This window comes from Myxine glutinosa, chromosome 4 (genome assembly GCF_964187855.1).
Source record: "Myxine glutinosa chromosome 4, kmMyxGlut1.1, whole genome shotgun sequence".
Lineage (NCBI taxonomy): Eukaryota > Metazoa > Chordata > Myxini > Myxiniformes > Myxinidae > Myxine > Myxine glutinosa.
The window spans coordinates 190,829,449-190,851,406 of NC_136264.1; the positions used below are offsets into that span (position 1 = coordinate 190,829,449).

At 43.5% G+C, this 21,958-nt stretch overlaps 1 protein-coding gene across 4 annotated transcripts in view; it reads left to right on the forward strand.

Annotated features, from left to right (window-relative positions):
• Positions 1-21,958, forward strand: part of LOC137425577 (filamin-C) — a 103,200-nt gene that overhangs the window by 70,535 nt on the left and 10,707 nt on the right. For all 4 annotated transcript variants that reach the window (XM_068114145.2, XM_068114147.2, XM_078776819.1 and 1 more), the window contains 12 exons: positions 10,109-10,249; positions 11,893-12,021; positions 12,576-12,749; positions 12,888-13,052; positions 14,499-14,702; positions 15,012-15,164; positions 15,400-15,522; positions 15,687-15,938; positions 17,474-17,740; positions 17,963-18,100; positions 18,303-18,418; positions 20,733-20,865. In XM_068114145.2, the coding sequence (XP_067970246.2) occupies positions 10,109-10,249; positions 11,893-12,021; positions 12,576-12,749; positions 12,888-13,052; positions 14,499-14,702; positions 15,012-15,164; positions 15,400-15,522; positions 15,687-15,938; positions 17,474-17,740; positions 17,963-18,100; positions 18,303-18,418; positions 20,733-20,865 (1,995 nt within the window). The remainder of the gene's footprint in view (positions 1-10,108; positions 10,250-11,892; positions 12,022-12,575; positions 12,750-12,887; positions 13,053-14,498; positions 14,703-15,011; positions 15,165-15,399; positions 15,523-15,686; positions 15,939-17,473; positions 17,741-17,962; positions 18,101-18,302; positions 18,419-20,732; positions 20,866-21,958) is intronic.

Below are 21,958 nucleotides of genomic sequence, written 5' to 3' on the forward strand. Positions count from 1 at the left end.
TCGCACCAATCTGTCAATAATACCTCAGACAATATTGAAACAGTATTATGAATCGGATTCTCAGTAAGCTGTGATTTGTTTCTATACAGGAAGTGTCACATAATGACAAAGACGAGATGAGAGGGGTTTGTTCCAACGGGGCATTGGGAAAGAAATAACAAGGATTTTCAGTCTCTCGGATATATACAGTGCATTCAGAAAGTATTCAGACCCCTTCACTTTTTTCACATTTTGTTATGTTGCAGCCTTATGCTGAAATCGTTTAAATTCATTTTTCCCCTCATCAATCTACACTCAATACCCCATAATGACAAAGACAAAACAGGCTTTTAGAAAGTTTTGCAAATTTATAAAATAGAAAAAATTAAAATCTCACATTGACAGAAGTATTCATACCCTTTGCTATGACACTTGAAATTTAGCTCAGGTGCCTCCCATTTCTTTTGATCATCTTTGAGATGTTTATACACCTTGATTGGAGTCCACCTGTGGTAAATTCAATTGATTGGACATGATTTGGAAAGGCACACACCTGTCTATATAAGGTCTCACAGCTGACAATGCATATCGGAGCAAAAACCAAGCCATGAGGTCGAAGGAACTGCCCGCAGAGCTCAGAGACAGGATTGTGTCGAGGCACAGATCTAGAGAAGCCTACAAAAAAAATCTCTGCTGCATTGAAGGTTCCCAAGAGCACAGTGGCCTCCATAATTCCTAAATGGAAGAAGTTTGGAACAACCAGGACTCTTCCTAGAGCTGTCCGCCCGGCCCAACTGAGCAATGGGGGAGAAGGGCCTTGGTAAGAGAGGTGACCAAGAACCCGATGGTCACTCTGGTTGACCTACAGAGATCCTGTGTGGAGATGGGAGAAACTTCCCGAAGGACAACCATCACTGCAACACTCCACCGATCTGGGCTTGATGGCAGAATGGCCAGACGGAAGCCTCTCCTCAGTGAAAGACACATGAAAGCTCGCTTGGAGTTGGTAAAAAAGCACCTAAAGGACTCTCAGACTGTGAGAAACAAGATTCTGTGGTCTGATGAAACAAAGATTGAACTGGTTGGCTTCCGTCTGGCCACTCTGCCATAAAGCCCAGATCGGTGGAGTGTTGCAGTGATGGTTGTCCTTCGGGAAGTTTGTAGGCTCCCCCAGATCTGTGCCTCGACACAATCCTTTCTCTGAGCTCTGCAGGCAGTTTCTTCGACCTCATGGCTTGGTTTTTGCTCTGATATGCATTGTCAGCTGTGAGACCTTATATAGACAGGTGTGTGCCTTTCCAAGTCATGTCCAATCAATTGAATTTACCACAGGTGGATTCCAATCAAGGTGTAGAAACATCTCAAAGATGATCAAGAGAAATTGGAGGCACCTGAGCTAAATTTCAAGTGTCATAGCAAAGGGTCTGAATACTGATGTCAATCTGATATTTCAGTTTTTCTTTTTAATAAATTTGCAAAACTTTCTAAAATCCTGTTTTCTCTTTGTCATTATGGGGTATTGAGTGTAGATTGGTGATGGGAAAAATGAATTTAAACGATTTCAGCATAAGGCTGCAACATAACAAAATGTGAAAAAGGTGAAGGGGCCTGAATACTTTCTGAATGCACTGTATATATATATATACTGTATATATATATATATATATATATATATATATATATATATATATATATATATATATATATACTGTATATATATATATATATATATATATATATATATATATATATATATATATACTGTATATATATATATATATATATATATATATATGTAAATTACGACTGGGATTACAGACAGTAAAATTACAGTTCAGTACTTCGTGTAACCCCCACGAGCATTCAGGAGAGCACGTACTCGTTGAGGCATGCTGTTCACGAGATTTGCCAAGGTTTGGACAGGAATCGCTTGCCATGCAGTGACAATAGCCTGCTGCAATTCACGCACAGAGGTCGGCTGCTGGTCCAAGTGGTTGATTTGACGCGTTAATTCTGCCCACAAGTTCTCTGTCGGATTCATATCCGGGGAAATGGCAGGCCACTCCATATCCACGACAACACGGTCAGCAAGAAAGTGTTGGATCATGCGAGCACGATGAGGCCGTGCATTGTCATCTTGGAAGACAATGTTTCCTCGAAAGGCTGCACGAGCAAATGGAAGCAATGTTTCTTCCAGAATGGCCCTGTACTTGAACTGGTTCAGGTTTCCATTCAGAACAACCAGGTCAGTTTTGCCCCCTGCATGAAAAGCAGCCCAAACGGTCACCCCACCACCTCCAGCTTGGACTCTTGGCACTATACAATCTTTGTTGTAGGCTTCATGCACTTGTCTGCACACTCGACGCGGCCATCTTGACGATAGACCAGAAATCTAGACTCGTCACTGAAGATCACGTGATTCCAGTGTCCTGGCTGCCATTGACGGTGCTCTCTGGCCCACTGCAATCGGCGCTGGTGGTGTTGTCTGGTCAGGCGTGGCTTTCTCAGGGGACGCCTGGCACGATAGCCTGCTTGAACAAGTCGTTGGTTGACTAGCCTTCTGGATACAGTCACATTTGTCAGTTGCTGCCACTCAGACCTAAGCCGATTAGCTGACTTGGTACGGCCATTGCGGACTAACCGGTGCAGCTGGCGATCATCCCTCCTTGTGGTTCTGTGGGGACGTCCTGGCCTCCGTTTTGGAGTAGGGACACCCCTCTGAGCATTTCGTTTCAGGATCTTTGACAGCTGACCTTGAGTGATGCCATACTGCCGAGCAATAGCATGCTGTTTCATGCCGTAATTTCGTAAAGCCACCACTCCATGACAAACAGCATTGTCGAGTTGACGGACCATCTCCAGAGGAAGCGGCAATAACTTTTGGAGACGTGCAGCAGTTGTTTTCCACTATAGTCCAGTCAAACTGCAGAAACACCCACCACAAATTGCAACAGAAATGAAACCTGGTGTATTTTGTTGCTTGAATGTATCTTAATGACATACTAAAAGTATAAGAAACTATTTGGAGTGGAACTTTTTTTTTTTTAGGGTTCAACATATGACCCGTCCAGTAGCCTTGACCGCTATATAAAAAATTCACAAAATTACATAACTCCTCAACCATTCATCAGAAATGGACAAATCTGGTGTCTTTACCCATGTTTTCAGGGTCTATCTTTCAAATGAAAACACCATTTAGGCCGTAACGTGGCCCTAAGTACCCATATATGGTTTCAAGCTTCATTCTTATATACGGAATACATGCAAACAACCGCTGAGTCAACATAGCATATAGTCGAACATTATATGAGGAACATCATGTGTGGTCAACATGTTTGGCAAGTTACATTTAACTGTCACTGTCCTCATTATCATCTACGTTATCATTTGACATGTTTTGGCAAATGCCTCTGCATCCCGAACAAGCCGATGAACATTCCAGTCCCTGTCGGCGGCACCCACAGCGTAGTGTACCACAGCCTGACGTGCAGGTGCAACTGACCAATCTCAGCAATGACTGAGGGGCAGGATCCAAGTCTGAGGTCACGGGTGTCAAGCGCCCATCCAAAACCTTCCATCCCCACTTTCAGCATCCAATGTGTTACCCTTCCATTGTTGGATCTGATGGAACACTCGGAGGCTGTGATACTTTGTTGCCGCAGCTGTTGGCGGCAACATGTTGGGGTGGATGGCTTTTTTGCGTGTAGTGACCAGCTCCTGAAACCGTAGATATCTCATGGCATTAAGGTGGTCATTCTCCTTCCCTTTGTATAAAGTGACCATGGCCTTCTCTCCAGCTTTGATGACCTGATCCTTTGATGACTGTCTATTTCCGAATAGTTCAGCCTGTTCACAGAATTCTGTGTTGTCATTGACCAGTTTCAAAGCAACTGATTTTCCAACCCCGAATATCCTCGATGTCGTGTCACACCCCAGGAAAGCATGCACAAAAAGAATATTCTCACAGATGTTCTGCCCTAGTGTGTCCCTGATGACATTGACCCCCATACATTTGACACCTGCTCCATTCTTTGGTTCGGGTCGAAAGTAGATATTGTGCTTGTTTCTGCCAGCAAGATGAATTAGCAGAACAAGCAGGGCAGTGTCATCACCCACTAGTACTGCTTCGCATGTTTCTGAGATGTCCACTGCTGTTTGGACAATAAGTAAGTCAGCGTCCCCTGCAGCAAATGCTATTTCACAGCCACACCTGACTAGACTTTCCCCCAAAAGGTCAAGGAACCATACCTTGTTTTCTTGATTTGAGAGGAACTCATTCTTTTTTAACTGCAACTTCATGGATGGATTGAACATCACTTTCTGCCCTTCAAACCCCCCTCGGCGCTGATGTGTGCTGTCCTTTGTTGAAGGCCCTGCCTTATACCCGTCAAATATGACCACTGCCTGACCATAGTGTTTTGTCACATATTTGCTATAATCCTCCAATATCTTGCCATATGTGTCACCCACTTGCCAAGCAATACGATGCAGGAGAGCCCCTCCATCAAGAACATACTTGAAATTCTGACTTGGTGGTGGTTGTGATGGTACAACAGTCCAGATGGCTTTAGCAAGTTGCGCTTTCACGGCTTCTAAGAGTCTGTCCTTCCCTTCAAACAATGCAGGGGGGTAGTTACAGAGTTCATAGGTCAGGGCATTCGCAAGATCATTAGCTTGAGATCCGGTGATGATTAGCCTTTGGAATAGGAGTAGAGGGTCTATTTGGACCACGTCATTACCTATCTTGACTGCTGCCTTAGAATCAAACGTTACAGCTTGGTTCTTTCTCTTGAAAGAATACTGAAGCACAGTTTTTCCATCCATTTCATTTAGAATGGCCTCTCCGATCTGTTTTGCACAATCAACATTAACCTTTGGTCCAGCTGTGATGCCACTAACTACGTACCGAAGTGAGAGCTTTGCCTCAAATGGGGACCTCCATTCAATGAATGACATGAGCTTTTCTGAATCCGCAGTGTCCCTTGTTTGCCTAGATCTTGATTGGTCCTTGTGTTGTTCACTTGTCTCATATGTGACTGACGTCAGCTGCTGCATGGCAATGTTCACTTCTGCGCAAGCAGGTCTTGACACACCAAACAAGTCGTTGGATTTCTGTCATGCCCCTCCCTCTCGTAAGACCACCACACGTCTTAAGGCTTCTCATTAGTACCTGCTCAATAACAAGGTCCGGGGACAACCCTCCCCAAAAACGATCACTCCTCCTGACAACGTGTAGTCCCTGGGTGAACTGCCTGTGAACATCGGGATGTGTGGTTGCCAACTGCGTCATCTTCTGCAGGTACAAGTGTAAGGACTTTGTGTAGAGGTTATGACCAGATGCTGCAAGGTATGGTAACATGGCTTGCAATGTCCCTAGGTGGAGAGACCAATCGCCTGTTCATTCAGATCTGATAAATGTCCTAATAGACCATTAAATTATGCGTTATGGTGTTGTTTTTATTGTTTTATCTTGGAAATTGACAAAGTTATGCCTATCTGAAAATTCTGCTATTTCGGCGTTTTATAATGAAAATGGGTTAAAAACAGATAATTTTAATTATCAAAATTCACCATTTTCCACCACAAATATGTCATTATACTTTTGATACGTTATCAAGTAGACCTTACTTAGACAAATAGAAGAGGTTTCATTTCTGTTGCAATTTGTGGTGGGTTTTGTCAAATTGTATTTAGATTGACTGGACTACTAATACAGAACACAACAACCCAATTGGCCATCCACCGTTTGCCCTTCACGTAACTCATGGTGGTCCCTCTCGGCTCTTCCCCCGTTGGTATTTTTGTGCACATAAGATTGTTCACGGTTCTGTTTAAATATTATTTAAATATGTATAACCTTTCCCCTTCAGTGTTTTACTCAGTGGTATTTTACAACACGCTGTTTTTCTTCCTATTTAAAAGGCTTTTCTCAATTTCCTCTCCAACTCATTCCACCTCAAAAAAAAGAAATTCAATATCTTATACGTCTCCCTCACTACTTGGTCTAAATTCACATTCATTCCATCCCTCCTCCATCATTCTGAACCGGATTGCTAACTTGAAAATCACAACAAACCCAATTTGTTTTCAATGTTCGTCTTTCATTAATCATCCACTTTCTAAACTCCCCTCTTGCCCCTCCCATCCAAATCCCTCCCCTTGCACCTACACTCCTAAACTCCCCCCTTGCCCCGCCACTCTTAAACTCCCCCCCTGCCCCTCCACTCCTGAACTCCCCCCTTGCCCTTCCTCTCCTGAACTCCCCCCTTGCCCTTCCCCTCCTAAACTCCCCCCTCACTCCTCCCCTTCAAAACTCCCCCCCAACCCCTCCCATTCAAATCTCCCCCCATACCATTCCTCTCCAATTCTCCCTCCTCCCCCCTCCTCCTCAAAGCTGCCTCCTCCCCACTTCGTCTCCCTTCTATCTCATACCTCCACCCTCCCCAACCTTCTTCTTTCCTCTGCCCCCCCTCAAACAACCCCTCACTGTGCCTCATCCCTTCACCTTCAAACCTTTCATCCTCCTCATCCTTCCCTTTCTTGGAACTCTTCTGCAATCGCTGACACACAAACAACTGCTCTCCCTACCTCCCCCTCTCATCCTTCATCTTACCCTACTCCTCCCCTCCCCTGTCCTGTACCCGATGCTCCCCCTCTCTCTTCATTAACGGTATGGACCTCAAACATCCGGGGCCTTCGCTCAAACCTGACTGATCTCTCCATACAGGTTGCTTCTGACAATCCAGACTTGATCTGCTTAACAGAGACTTTCCTCCTTCAAGATGTCTCTGATTCCTTAATATCTCTTCCTGGTTACTCCCTCCTCCGGTATGATAGACCTGAGCCTCGGCCTGGTGGTGGGGTGGCTATCTTTATCAAAAACTCTCTTCCTCACTCTCCTTGCACTGCCCTCTCTCCTCCTCACCCCCAGGAGTACCTCTGGCTACGGCTTCCTCTCCGCTCCCACCTTTTGTTCATATGTGTTCTGTACCGTCCCCCAAACAGTGATGACTCCATCTACATTTCACTGTCTGACAACATGGACCAACTTCTATCCACTCATCCCAACTCTCTCTTCCTCATATGTGGTGACTTCAATTGTCATCATGCCACCTGGTTGGGTGTGGGTTCCTCTCTCACCAGTCATGGCACCTCAGCAAAGGACTTCTGTGACTCACTGGGATTGACACAATCTGTCAATTTCCCGACCCGGATCTCAGCCAATGGAGTATCTTCTCTTCTAGACTTGATTATGACTAACTTCCCTGCTAATGTCTGCTGCTCTTCTTCTGCTCCAATCGGTTCTTCTGATCATGTGCTTGTCAAAGTGGACATCTCTCTGGCCATTCTCAGAGAGCCTCCTCAGCGTCGACGAGTCTGGCATTTCACTCAGGCCGACTGGGACGGTCTTCAAGCAGCCATCAATCGTCTGGATTGGTCTCCCATCTCCACTGCCTCTGACATCAATTCTTCCTGGGAATACTTCCAAAGCAAACTGATCTCTCTCATGCACAGATTTATCCCATCTCGCCTTCAGTTGTCTTACCCTTCCTCCCGTCCATGGTACACTGAATCTTGTGGTGAGGCAGTTGCCCTGAAACAACTTGCCTTTGCCTCTTGGAAGGCTAATCCAACTGAAGGCAATCTCAGTTCCTTCCACCAAGCTCGGAACAAGTGTGTGTCTACCCTCAGGAGTGCCAGGAAGCACTATCTCTCCTCACTCAAGAATGAACTCTCAAACCTGTCTCCTTCCTCCAAATCCTGGTGGCGTCTGGTCAAGTCCGTTTCTGGTGTTTGTTCCCCCTCCATCCCCTCCCTTACCTCAAATGGCCACACAGTTGACATCGCACGTGACAAAGCCGAATGCCTCAACTCTGTGTTTGCCTCAAAATCCTTAGTCCCAAACCCATCTCTCTCTGTTCCCACCTTTCCCAGTCGAACCAAACTGCTCCTGGACTCTGTGATCTTCTCTCCTGACAAGGTGGAGGAGTTTTTGTCAAACCTCGACTCTGATTCTGCAACTGGACCAGATGGCATCAGCCCACGGGTCCTAAAATCCTGCTCTGCCGCTCTATCTCACCCTCTCTCTGTTCTTTTCACCCTATCTTTTGCTCAAGGTCATCTGCCAGCATCCTGGAAATCAGCAAACATTACCGCTTTACACAAAAAAGGTGCAAAAACAGATCCTTGCAACTACAGACCAATCAGCCTGCTCCCAATTATCAGCAAAGTCATGGAATCCATCATTGCTTCGGATATGAAATCTTTCCTCTTCTCCAATGGCTTGATCTCTGATCATCAATTTGGTTTCAGACCAGGTCACTCTACTCTGGACATGCTGCTTCTGCTGTCTCAACAATGGATGGAGGTCCTCAATGCCAAACAGGAAATCAGAGCTGTCTCCCTTGACATATCACGTGCCTTCGATACGGTCTGGCACCCAGCTCTGTTCACCAAACTCTCCTCCTATGGTATCCATGGAAATCTCCATGCATGGCTTGCGGACTTCCTCTCTGGTCGTAGTCAACGTGTGGCCCTGAATGGATTTCTCTCATCTCCCCTTCCCGTTCAGGCTGGAGTTCCCCAAGGCAGTGTGCTGGGCCCTGTGCTTTTTCTGGTCTTTATCAATGATCTCTCCGACTCTCTGGAAAATCCTCTGTATCTCTTTGCTGATGACTCCACTCTCTGCCGCTCCATTCCTCTTCCCTAAGATCGGCAGTCTGCAGCCTCCTCACTCTCTGAAGACCTGGACAAAATCACAGACTGGTCAAACATGTGGAACATGTCTTTCAATCCTGACAAATCTCACACTCTTACTATGTATCTCCGAAAAGATCGACTGGACAACCCTCCCATCTACTTTCTCAACAATCCTCTCCAAGAAGTTCTGTCGCTCAAGCTTTTGGGTCTCACCATCTGCCATGATCTTTCTTGGGAAAACCACATTTCCAAGCTGGCCTCCAAAGCCAGTCGCCGACTAGGCATCCTCCGTCGTGCGAAGTCCTTCCTAGGCACACCTGAGCTCCTCACCACATACAAGGCTTTCATCCGCAGCTCAATGGAATACTGTTCTCCCCTATGGGCTGGTGCTCCTGCCTCACACCTGGCTCGGCTTCACGCTGTTGAATCCAAAGCTTTCAGAATCATTGGAATCTCCCGCGATGAAGCTATCTCTGAGGGCCTTTCACTTACTCACCGCAGGCAGGTAGGTGGTCTTTCTGTCTTCTACCGACTCCTCTCCGGCCTTGCTCCCCCAGCTCTCTCTGTGCTCTGTCCCCCAAATATTCCTACAGGTCGCACAAGATCTGCCAGCCACCCTCTGATGGTTAAACTGCCGAAATCTCGGCTCTCTGCTCACCTTCACTCTTTCATTCCTCTTTTCTCCCGCCTCTGGAACAAACTCCCACACTCACTTCAATCACACTCCTCCCTCCAGGTCTTCAAAACAGCTGTTCACCACCATCTCTTATCTTCCCCCATCCAAAACCTTGATCTTTTCTACCCCCACTAATTCACCCCAGATCCACCTTGTTTGAAATTCCAACTTCTTTCCTGGAAGTCTTGGCAGTGTCCATGTGTTTTATACCTCTCCCACCCCCCCCCTTCCCATGCCTCCCCCCCAAAGCCCTCTCCCTCCCACAGTTCTCTCGATGTCTCCATGTCTCTCGGTCCCTGCTCTCAAATGTTGTGTTTGTGTCCTTCCCCCTCTCTCCCCATCTTGTCTACCGCTCCCGATGTTATTTGTTTTGTGTGTCTGTTTGTCTTTCTGTGTGATTAATGTTCGCTCTTTCACGAGCCTCGATCTTGTATACAAAAAAAAAACAAAAAAACAAAAAAAAAAACCCTTGTATACCCGACTGTGAAGCCAATCATCAAATGCACCTGTCCGTACATTTTGCCACGCCACCTGTGATATAATCCTGTTGTTGACTTCTTGCTGTGACAGACAATCAGTGACATGGTTCTTTTAACAAATAAATCACCAAAGTGTAAAAGAAACTCACCAGATTGATATACTGAGTTAAGAAAGTAAACCCAAGTCAAGAAAAAAAAAAATTCCATATTAAATGCCAAGTCTGTATATTGTTTATCCTTTGAAACAGATGTGAGGATCTCCTTTTGTATACAGGACAAGTATTCATGCCATCTGGCAAGACTGCCAAGCCAGAAATCAAGGATAACAAAGATGGCACGGTGACGGTGAGATATACACCCGTTGAGAAGGGCCTCCACAAGATCGACATCAAGTACAATGGCTCTCACCTCTCAGGTATGTACTGCAACCAGCCTAAGAGCAGACGCGGAGAGGTAAAGTGTCCTTTGGAATTTTAGTTCCTTCAAAATGTGTGACTTCTGGAGTTTTGTTGAACCCAGAGTAACACTTTGGAATGATATGGCAGCAGGCAGTGTAATCCTGCGCCAACGTAGCAGCTTCTGGATTATACAGTGGTAACTTGGTGGATTCTGCCTGTGTGCACTAAATACAACAACAACAACAACAACAACAACAGGCATTTTAAGGCCATTTTCCCTGTTGGAGCAGGTGTTACCCTTGTGGTCCACATGACAATCTTCTCCATTTTGCCCTATTTTCTGCATCTCCCCTTGCTAACGCCCTTGCTCGCATTTCTTCTTCCACCATCTTTAGCCAAGTCTTTCTTGGTCTTCCCCGTCCTCTACTTCCTTCTACATTCTTTTCCATTACTCTTCTCAACCAGTCATTTTCATCCTTCCTCAACACATGACCAAACCATCTCAACCTGTTCCTCTTCACAGCATCCATCACAGGCTCTATTCCCATCGTCTTTCGCAATTCATCATTTGTCTTCCTCTCTCTCAACGATAATCCGCACATCCACCGAACCATTCGCATTTCCACCCTTTCCAGCCTTCGTTGCTGCTCTACGTGCTCACACATGCAGCATACACCTTTCCCTTTCGCTTCAACGACACTCCCCTCCTCGTCAGCACGCCACTCAGCTCCCAAAACCTGTGTGCACTAAATAATGAGGAAATTAGTCTTCAGGACTTTCTATGGCCTTGACAGAGTAGGAAATGTGAAAACCTGGTGAAAAGGAGATACTTGTGTCATTTTGATGAAATGTAAAAAAAAAAAAAAAAATGGAGCACAATAGAAAGACTGGTGCACACCATTGCGGTTGCCCTTCGTAGCCAAAGACAGCCATTTGCATGTAACATGTGAAGAACCAACAATTTTTGCATAAGGATTTCAATTCAACCAATTATGGCTTGAATACAACTTCACCAATGGCATCAGCATTATCACCCTATATACAGTACCTAATAGCGAGTTGATGACATATGCCAAGTTTCCATTTTTTTTGTTAAACGGTTTCGGAGAAAATGATGTCAACTTTTTCCCTTCAATCCAATATGGCTGCAATACTATGTGACCTATGACATCACAGTTAACAATATAATATTATCCATGGGGAGTCCCTCCTATGTTTAAAGTTTTGCATCGATCGGCCAAGCAGTTGCAGAGAAAGCCATTTTTATAGCGAGAATATATAGATGCAGACACACATAGACACACACAGACACACTTGTACACACACACACACACACGGACAAACTCACAGACAGACAGGGACATTGCAATAGTCTCACATCCCCTTTGGAGCGAGAATAAAAAGAAAAGTGGAAAAGAGCATCTTTACAAAATGGAAGTTTGCAGTTGAATCTGATTGAATTATGGATCAGGTTTGGTGGTAATGAGTCAAACTCTGAGCTATTTGAACATCCCACACATCTATTGACTCTTGCTGCTGATTGACCATCTCTTTGCTGCTCCACAGTCATAAACGAGCTTTACACACCTCTTATCAATCTTTTCTTGTTGCCACTGCTGTTGTTGATATTGTCATTGTGACAAAATCCTTTTGCTTACAGGGAGCCCGCTGCAATTCTACGCCAATGCTGTTAGCAGCCGGCAGGTATCAGCATATGGTGCAGGCCTGTCTCACGGCATCGTCAACAAACCTGCAACGTTTAACATTGTGACAAAGGACGCAGGTGAAGGTACGGATGGATATTGCACACTCTGCATAAAAACTTCACCCATTCAATAATGTAACCCTAAATCATCGGAAAGCTCATCACACGTGGTACTGTGAACTTTTAGAGTTTGGAATATCTCTAAAATCCCGGCTTCCCATCCGTCCTCCCCCCAAGCCCCCCCCCCCCTCCCACAGATCTCCCGATGTCCCTGCTCTCAAATGTTGTACTTGTGTGCTTTCCTCTCTCTCCCCATCTTGTCTCCCACTCCCTTTATTGTATGTTTTGTGTGTCCGTTTTTTTTTTTTGTGATTGATGTTAGCTCTTACACGAGCCTCGATCTTGTATACATATATATACAGTATATATATATATATATATATATATATATATATATATATATATATATATATATATATATATATATATATATATATATATATATTGTACGATTAGCTCCATGCTTCATGATTGCTGTTAGTTTGGGAACAATATGGAAGTTTCACTGATGAGACTTGCCAATGTAGATTGAAGGAAAGTCACTTTTGATGCATCTGATGCCCATGGTGGTGCTGCAGGGGGATTGTCTTTGGCGGTTGAAGGTCCATCAAAAGCCGAGATCTCGTGCAAGGACAACAAAGACGGAACGTGCACCGTGTCTTATCTACCAACCGCTCCAGGAGCTTACAGCATCATCGTCAAATTCGACGACAAACACATCCCCGGAAGCCCTTTCACAGCCAACATTGTTGGTACAGTTTGCCAATTCACACCTGTACATGCTGGAGGATCTTCAAACTGTTGGCAAAGTTTAGATAGGTTGTTGTGATTGAGCGGAAACAAGTTGATGCGTAACCTGTATGGACCTTATGTCTCAAACTCGTCCACAGCGGGCAGCAGCGTGTTACGCACGTCCCAGCTGGCCGTGGGCACAGCCACAGATGTCTCCCTGAAGATCGTCGAGACAGACCTGAGCACGCTTTCCGCCAGCATTCAGGCACCGTCGGGCAAGGAGGAACCATGCCTGCTCAAACGCCTCCCGAATGGACACATAGGTCGGTTTTTAACTCTAATCCATGTACACCTGATGCTCGTACTCTTTGGGTTCATTATTTTACGACACAAGGACATACATGGGAAGTCAAGCAGCCATTTTATTTTTGGATAAAACATTTTTGAATAAAACATTTATATATTTTCGTTTAATAAAACATTGACTTAATAAAAATTTTAAATTATTAAAACATTGTTAAACAATTTTCTTTTTAAATTGAAATTTACATTACATTACAAATTTGAAAATTTAATTGAAAATTAAATTGAAAATTGAAATTTCAAAATAGAAAATTAAAACATTGAAATTTACATTATTAAACAAAATTTTAAATTTTAAACAATTTTAACATTATTAAAGTTTCATAAAATGTTGGATAAAACATTTATTTTAGTTTATTTCATTTTTGAAATGAACATTTTTGAATAAAACATTTATTTATTTTCGTTTAATAAAAAACATTGAAATTTACATTATTAAACAAAAATTTTAATTTTAAACAATTTTAACATTATTAAAGTTTAATAAAATGTTTAATGAAACATTTATTTTAGTTTATTTCATTTTTGAATAAAACATATATTTATTTTCGTTTAATAAAACATCGATTTAATAAAATTTTTACATTATTAAAACATTGTTAATCAATTTTCTTTTTAAATTGAAATTTACATTACATTACAAATTTGAAAATTAAATTGAAAATTAAATTGAAAATGGAAATTTCAAACTTGAAAATTAAAACATTGAAATTTACATTATTAAACAAAATTTTAAATTTTAAACAATTTTAACATTATTAAAGTTTAATAAAATGTTTAATAAAACATTTATTTTAGTTTATTTCATTTTTGAAATTAACATTTTTGGATAAAACATTTCATTTTTTGTTTTGGTCGGGGAAAAAACCCTTTATTCCAGTTGATGTTAAGAAATTGGAAACTACAATCATGTTCTTCATCCTTCAAACCCAATTCTGTGCAATGCTTTGTTTCTGGCTTCTTTTGATGTTTTCATCGATTCTCTGCTATAATTTTGCTCTTTGCTACATTTAGTATTCGTTGCTTCTCTATCCATCCATAAATAATGTTGGCATCTGAGTTGTCTCTTTACAAGGTAAAACCGCCAGGCCCTATGCCCACTTCACTAGACCTTTGCCTGGTGTGGGCTAAATGGTTAAGATGGCTGGATTATGATCTTTGGGTCTTGAGTTTGAGCCCTTGTCGTGCCACTAAATAACACCAGGTGAGTTGACTCAGTCTGTCATCCTTCCTTGGTCGGGAAAATGAGTGCCAGCTTCCTGGAAACAGGAGCACCGCATCAGCGGTACAGCCGTGCTCCCAGCAATGATGCATCCAACAGCCACAGGATCCATATGAAATGGCTGATGTTTTCAACAATCAACAAACATATTATGTGATGCCACATGTGAACACTTCTCCAACAGGAATATCGTTCACTCCTCGCGAAGCGGGTGAGCACGTGGTGAGTGTGAGAAAGGGAGAGCGCCACGTCGTCGACAGTCCCTTTCGCATCACCGTCGGCCCTGGAGAGATCGCAGATGCCACCCATGTACAGGCAACGGGCCATGGCCTACGGGAGGCCCACACATCTGAAGTGACCGAGTTCATTGTGGACACTCGGACAGCAGGTGATGATGTTATAATTTCAGATAAAAATATGGGCCAGAATCCGGCTCTAGTTTAATATTGCCAGATTATTTCTCTGATCCTGGACAAATTTTATTTGGATTGGTCCATCAGATCAGTTTTACGCTTCTATGCTTCGATCAGTTTTACTCCTACTTTACCCATTATGTACCTGTCTCACTCATTGTACTGAAGTTTGTCTACCTCTTATTGAATCTCCCTAAATTATCATCCATTTGTAAACACACATGGCCCCAGAGAGATAAACGAGATGTATATTTTCATAATCCTTTGTTTGGTACATTATTCAGGTTACGGAGGACTTGGACTCTCTATCGAAGGCCCAAGCAAGGTGGATATTAACTGCGAGGACCAGAAGGATGGGACATGCCGCGTTACCTACTGCCCGACAGAGCCAGGAAATTACATCGTCAATATCAAGTTTTCAGAAAAACACATCCCAGGTACGGCATGATCCCATTACTGCAGTGTGTTAAGTTACCTTCTCCGGGAAAGGTGAAAAACGTGTGTCACACTTTTCTATGGTATGCTGTTGTGCTTATGTGTTTTTTTTTTCCGGCATTGTTTGTTTGATATGTGGCAACTTTCTGCTTAATGGAATGCTGCAACCATTATCCAATAATAAATAGTTAATAAATATGAGAGCCAGTGTTACACGACTCTTTGTACATTCCCCAGGAAGTCCATTCTCGGTGAAGGTGACTGGTGAAGGGCGCATGAAGGAAAGCATCACGCGCTCTCGCCAAGCGCCCTCCATTGCTACTGTAGGTAGCACTTGTGATCTGAATCTCAAAATCCCAGGTGAATCCATTAACCCCTTTCTACACAAACTTTGTACCATATATTGTTTTATTTCTACGTTATTTTGTTAATAAAAGCTGCAAATCTTACTCTTCACTTTCTCCTTTTATCTTTGGCCTCCATCCTCAACCGACTCAAAATTTTGGCACTTTTCTTCCGACCAGGAAACTGGTTCCAGATGGTTACGGCCCAGGATCGACTCACGCGGACCTTCACACGCAGCAGTCACACCTACACCCGCACCGAGCGCACCGAGATCAGCAAGACGCATGGCGGAGAGACGAAGCGTGAAGTGCGTGTTGAAGAATCAACCCAGGTCGGAGGCGGTGGGCGTGATCCACCCTTCGCATCTGCCATCTTCAAAGATTTTGCTGTCGGAGGTTCTCGTGACGCACGCTCACCTTTCCGCCCTGAGGGTGAGAAAATGGTTGATTTTATTATCTATCCCTATCCCCCACATCATTTGAGTACTGCGTGGTTACGTAGTGCTGGATCAATGCTAACTGGTCTTTCTGGTCTTTCTGTCTTCTACTGACTCCTCTCCGGCCTTGCTCCCCCAGCTCTGTCTGGGCTCTGTCCCCCAAATATTCCTACAGGTCGCACAATATCTGCCTGCAACCCTCTTATGGTTAAACTGCCAAAATCAAGACTCTCTGCTCACCTTCACTCTTTCATTCCTCTTTTCTCCCGCCTCTGGAACAAACTCCCTCAATCTATTCAATCCCACTCCTCCCTCCAGGTCTTTAAAACAGCTGTTCACCACCATCTCTTATCTTCCCCCATCCAAAACCTTAATCTTTTCTACCCCCGTTAATTCACCACAGATCTGATTTTTGAAATACCAACCTCTTTCCTGGAAGTCCTTGCAGTGTCCATGTGTTTTATACCTCTCCCAACCCCCCCCCCTCCCTTCTAGTGCCTCCTCCCCCCAAGCCCTCTCCCTCCCACAGATCTCCCGATGTCCCTGCTCTCAAATGTTGTACTTGTGTGCTCCACTCTCTCTCCCCATCTTGTCTCCCACTCCCGTTATCGTGTTTTATGTGTCCATTTGTTTTTTTTGTTGATTAATGTTAGTTCTTACACGAGACTCGATCTTGTATCCAGAAAAAAGAAAAGAAAAAAAAACTGGGTTAGTAGCTGCATGGGCTGTACTTTTATTCCAAAACAGTTGACTCTTAACCTTCTGGATTGTATTGATAAAATACTTGGAGTCAACTTCGAATTGTTTGTAGAAAGTTGAGTATGTATTGTTTTGCTCGGAAAATTGCACCAGTTGTCAGTTTTCCTTGTAGCAGGAAAACATTTTTGTACATAAGACTTGACCATCACTCTGGCAAGGAAATAATGAATTTGTTTATTGTCTCCTAATGCCCATGTCCATTGAGTCCTAATATCCTTGGAATTTATGGTAAAGCATACTGATGTCTCCAAGTGACCTCATCCTACTCCATGAGTCCTAGACGGTGTAAAACTGGAACTGCACTCATTGGAGCGCATACTTCTGCCAGGCTAAACAGTTTACGATTTGTATTCCACTGATCGGCCGGTTCTGCATCTGGATCTGAACCAAAATCTAATCAGCTTGTTTTTGTCACTTACCCAACTCATCCACCAAGTTTTGTTATAATCCGCCCATAACTTTTTGAAATATCATGCTATATATTGTTTTTGTTCCTATCACTCAAAGGTGAAGAATCACTTTTTAAAATTTTTAAATTCTCTGATCTGGATCCGGATGTGGATCTTCAGTCTTCACCATAATCTAAACAAGTCTTCCTTGTCACACACCCAAACTGTCCACCACGTTTTGTCAGAATCAGTCTATAACCAGACAGATAGGGTTGAAAACATAACTTCCGTCCACCTTCAGTGGCGGAGGTAATAATATATATATATAGTAACCGCAGTCTTCATCTATTCAATCCCTGACTGTACTTCTGCTTCTCCGCAGATTCAACACGGACAGAGATGTCGGCACAAGTGACCAGTCCGCTCCGTAAGACCCAGGAAGCCGAGATAGTCGAAGGGGAGAATGGCTCCTACAGTATTCGCTTTGTGCCTCATGAGACGGGCCCACACTCGGTCAGCGTCAAGTACCGTGGACAGCACGTACCCGGAAGTCCCTTCCAGTTCACTGTGGGGCCACTTGGAGAAGGAGGTCCACACAAAGTTCGAGCTGGAGGTCCTGGACTTGAGCGAGGAGAATCTGGAGTGCCTGGTGAGACATTATTGAGTCTGGCCTTGAGGAAAGGTTTCCATGTTGCTTTATCTTTGTCTAGATACTTCAACTGCCCTTTGTATTTGTCGAGGTATACTCATTGATGTAGCATGACTGAGGGTGAAGGTGTGGGGCTGTGGTATCATTTAAAAAAATGTTTTCTCTTGTTACACACTCATTCTTGACCATGTCACCCATACCACTTCTCCACTAACCCTAAAGCCGAGTTCAGCATATGGACACGTGAAGCGGGTGCAGGAGGCCTTTCCATTGCCATTGAAGGCCCAAGCAAAGCTGAAATTTCCTTTGAAGATCGCAAAGATGGCTCTTGTGGCGTGTCATATGTCGTACAAGAACCAGGTAGGTGCTTAGGATCCAGACATAAGGTAAACAAGTTTACTGCCATTGTACTGCGCAGCGAGTGACACCTCCCACATTCAGGAAATATTTTTGTCACAAAGTCCAAAACTGCTTTTGTCCTTGATGTCTGCACATGCTCCACATGGGTTCTTTTCTCTTTGCTTGCTCAACTCCCGCTGCCCCCCCACCCCCACCCCTACAGGTGATTATGAGGTATCGATTCGTTTCAATGAGGAGCACATCCCGGACAGTCCTTTCTTGGTGACCGTATGTGTGCGCTCGGACGATGCTCGCAGACTCACCGTCACTAGCCTTCAGGTAACTTTCTCACCGACTAGTTAAATGCTCTGATATTCACCAAACAAAGTCCATAAATGTGAAGAAGATTGAGTGTCTGTCAAGGTTCATGAGAATCTCTTAGAAAGTTGCTCAAAATTGCTCGATTTCAAATAATGTTTAAATTGCGTGGACAGATGTTCCCGAGAGTTTTTTTTTTTTTTTTTTTGTATACAACATCGAGGCTCGTGAAAGAGCTAACATTAATCACACAAAAAGTCAAACCGACACATAAAACACAAAATAAGGGGAGCGGTAGACAAGATGGGGAGAGAAGGGGAAGCAAAAACACAACATTTGAGAGCAGGGACATCGAGAGAACTGTGGGAGGGAGAGGGCTTGGGGGGAGGTGGGAGAGGTATAAAACATATGGGCACTGCAAGGACTTCCAGGAAAGAAGTTGGAATTTCAAAAAAGTGTATCTGGGGTGAATTAGCAGGGGTAGAAAAGATCAAGGTTTTGGATGGGGGAAGATAAGAGATGGTGGTGAACAGCTGTTTTAAAGACCTGGAGGGAGGAGTGGGATTGAAGGGAGTGAGGGAGTTTGTTCCAGAGGCGGGAGAAAAGAGGAATGAAAGAGTGAAGGTGAGCAGAGAGCCTAGATTTTGGCAGTTTAACCATAAGAGGGTTGCTGGCAGATATTGTGCGACCTGTAGGAATATTAATGGGACAGAGCACAGAGAGAGCTGGGGGAGCAAGGCCGGAGAGGAGTCGGTAGAAGACAGAAAGACCACCAACCTGCCTGTGGTGAGTGAGTGAGAGGCCCTCGGAGTTAGCTTCATCGCGGGAGATGCCAGTGATTCTGAAAGCTTTGGTTTAAATAATCAATAATCAATAATCCCAGTTCAATTATCCCAGTCTTCTACCATCACACGAGTACTGTACATCTCCAGATAAATGCCTGAATGCTGTCCTGGTTTGTTTCATTATCGGTTTGGATCTCTCTGCACATCATCTTTGATATTCAAATTTGGGTCACTGAAATGACAGAGTTTCTTCTGTATTATTGTGTTGTCTACATCATCAAAATGTGCCTTTTCAGATCACATAAGCAATAACACGACGCATGTTTGGCCTCAACTCGAGAGAGAATTGGAATTACATAATGATAGTAATAATAATAATTATAACTAATAACTAGAATGTCACTCGGTAGAGCGCATACCTCCACCAGGCTGAACAGTTTACTTTTTGTATCCTACTGTTAGGCTGGATTTGGATTCAGACCTGAACGCAAATCGAATCGGCTTGTTCCTGTCGTCTTGCCCAACTCATTCACTGAGTTTTGTCATAACCTGTCCACAACTTGCCCTATAGGCGATCTTGTTCTATGCATGCAACACGTTCTTCTGACACATACCTTTATTTGGGTGGTGTATAGGCAACTGACAGCTCCCTCAATCACCCCCCCCCCCCCCCCCCACACACCCCAAAAAAACAACCCTGGTTACGTGCGTGAAGGAAAAACATGCCTACTGCTTATAATTCAAAACACCTCACTGCACTGGAAATTGTGGGGACAGCAATACTGTACTGCAAAGGGTGTGGAATTGTAATACCCTCTCCTACCTGGAGGTGGCGCTACACAATACACAATTACATAGAGAATTTACAGCAACCTACCTCACTCCCCCTCCCAAGACCACCAGCAAAGTTTAAAACACCCCTATACACTAATTGGGGTCATGCTGATCCTATGTAACAAGTCTGGATGTAATCGGGTCAGAACTGTAGAAGAAGTAGCATGACAAACAAACAAACAAGAAGACGTCATGCATAGCACGATACCTGCAAAATCCCCCCCCCCCCCCTTCCCCACCCCACCCCTCCACCCCAAAGGTTTCCTTTGATACAGCAAATTGTCCATTTCATCAAGATTATTCTTGATGTCTCGTATAGAGATCGTATAGAGATCTTCACCAAAATTTAATTGATTCGTCCTTGTGTCCCAACCCAACATGTCCACCAAGTTTCGTCAAAATCCGTCCATACATTTTTGAGATATCCTGCTCACAGACAGACAAACAGGGATGAAAACAGCCTCCATCCACCTTCAGTGGTGGAGGTAATAATTATTATCGTTATCACAAATTGTGCTTTAATTGAACTAACAAGTTGTCCTTAGCGGGTTAGTGTTGATAATATAATCAACTCTGGTTATCTCATATTAGTACGTTTTCTTTCATGGCCTGCTATGATGATCGATTAGGTTAAAAAAAACATTCGGACACTGTTACAATACATGAGGATGACAACAGTGTGTAGTATCACAATGACGGCCGTCTTTTGTTTCTAGGAATCTGGACTTAAAGCAAATCACCCAGCATCCTTTGCAGTCCAGATGCATGGAACACGTGGCTTCCTGGAGGCAAAGCTACATTCTGCTTCTGGCTCTGTTGAGGACTGCTACATCTCAGATGTAGAACAAGGTAAATAACATTCAAAACGATTGTGCCAAAATTATGTGCTCAACAGAAATGAATGTATTTCATTCTATAAAGCATCCTGTATTGCAACGAGGCAGACAGTACCAACCTCCAGAAGATGAATGAATGAATGAATGGTACAATTAAAATACTCCGTTTTTCATTCTCCGATGGGGAATCGAAGGAAAGGTATAAAGGGGCCCGCTCACCTTTCAAGCGGTCTAGTTTGAGTTTGATTCCTGAAACTAGACAGCTTGAAAGGTGAATATAACAAGCAAACCTCCCTCCAAAATGTCACCCTGGTGCTTCTACGACGTCATGACGTTACACAGCGTGCACGCTCTTTTGTAAGCAATGTTAAGCTGACTATTCCATTTGCCAGCACTCGCTATAGTGGATGTTAAAGATCCCACAGAATCTTAACAAAATGATAGCTCACTGTGTGTTGGTCAAATGATAGATATTCTAAATTTCTGCTCTAATTTGTTGGGTCAGTGCAGAAGCTCCATAGTGATGGCCCCATAAATGATGCAACCAGCAACTAATGCCAAGACGAATTGCACCGTGTCCGAAAGAAGCATTGCAGTTTAGCATTTTAAACATGAAATAGGCAACGCCTAGAAATTAAGGAAACCCAATTTAGAATTACCCTTTAGAACCCTTTAGAATTACCCTTTAGGACCCTTTAGAATTACCCTTTAGAACCCTCTAGAATTACCCTTTAGAACCTTTTGGCATTATCCTTTAGAACCATTTAGAATTACCCTTTAGAACCCTCTAGAATTACCCTTTAGAACCCTTTAGAATTACCCTTTAGAACCCTCTAGAATTACCCTTTAAAACCTTTTGGCATTATCCTTTAGAACCATTTAGAATTACCCTTTAGAACCCTCTAGAATTACCCTTTAGAACCTTTTGGCATTATCCTTTAGAACCATTTAGAATTACCCTTTAGAACCCTCTAGAATTACCCTTTAGAACCATTTAGAATTACCCTTTAGAACCCTCTAGAATTACCCTTTAGAACCCTTTAGAATTACCCTTTAGAATTACCCTTTAGAACCCTCTAGAATTACCCTTTAAAACCTTTTGGCAT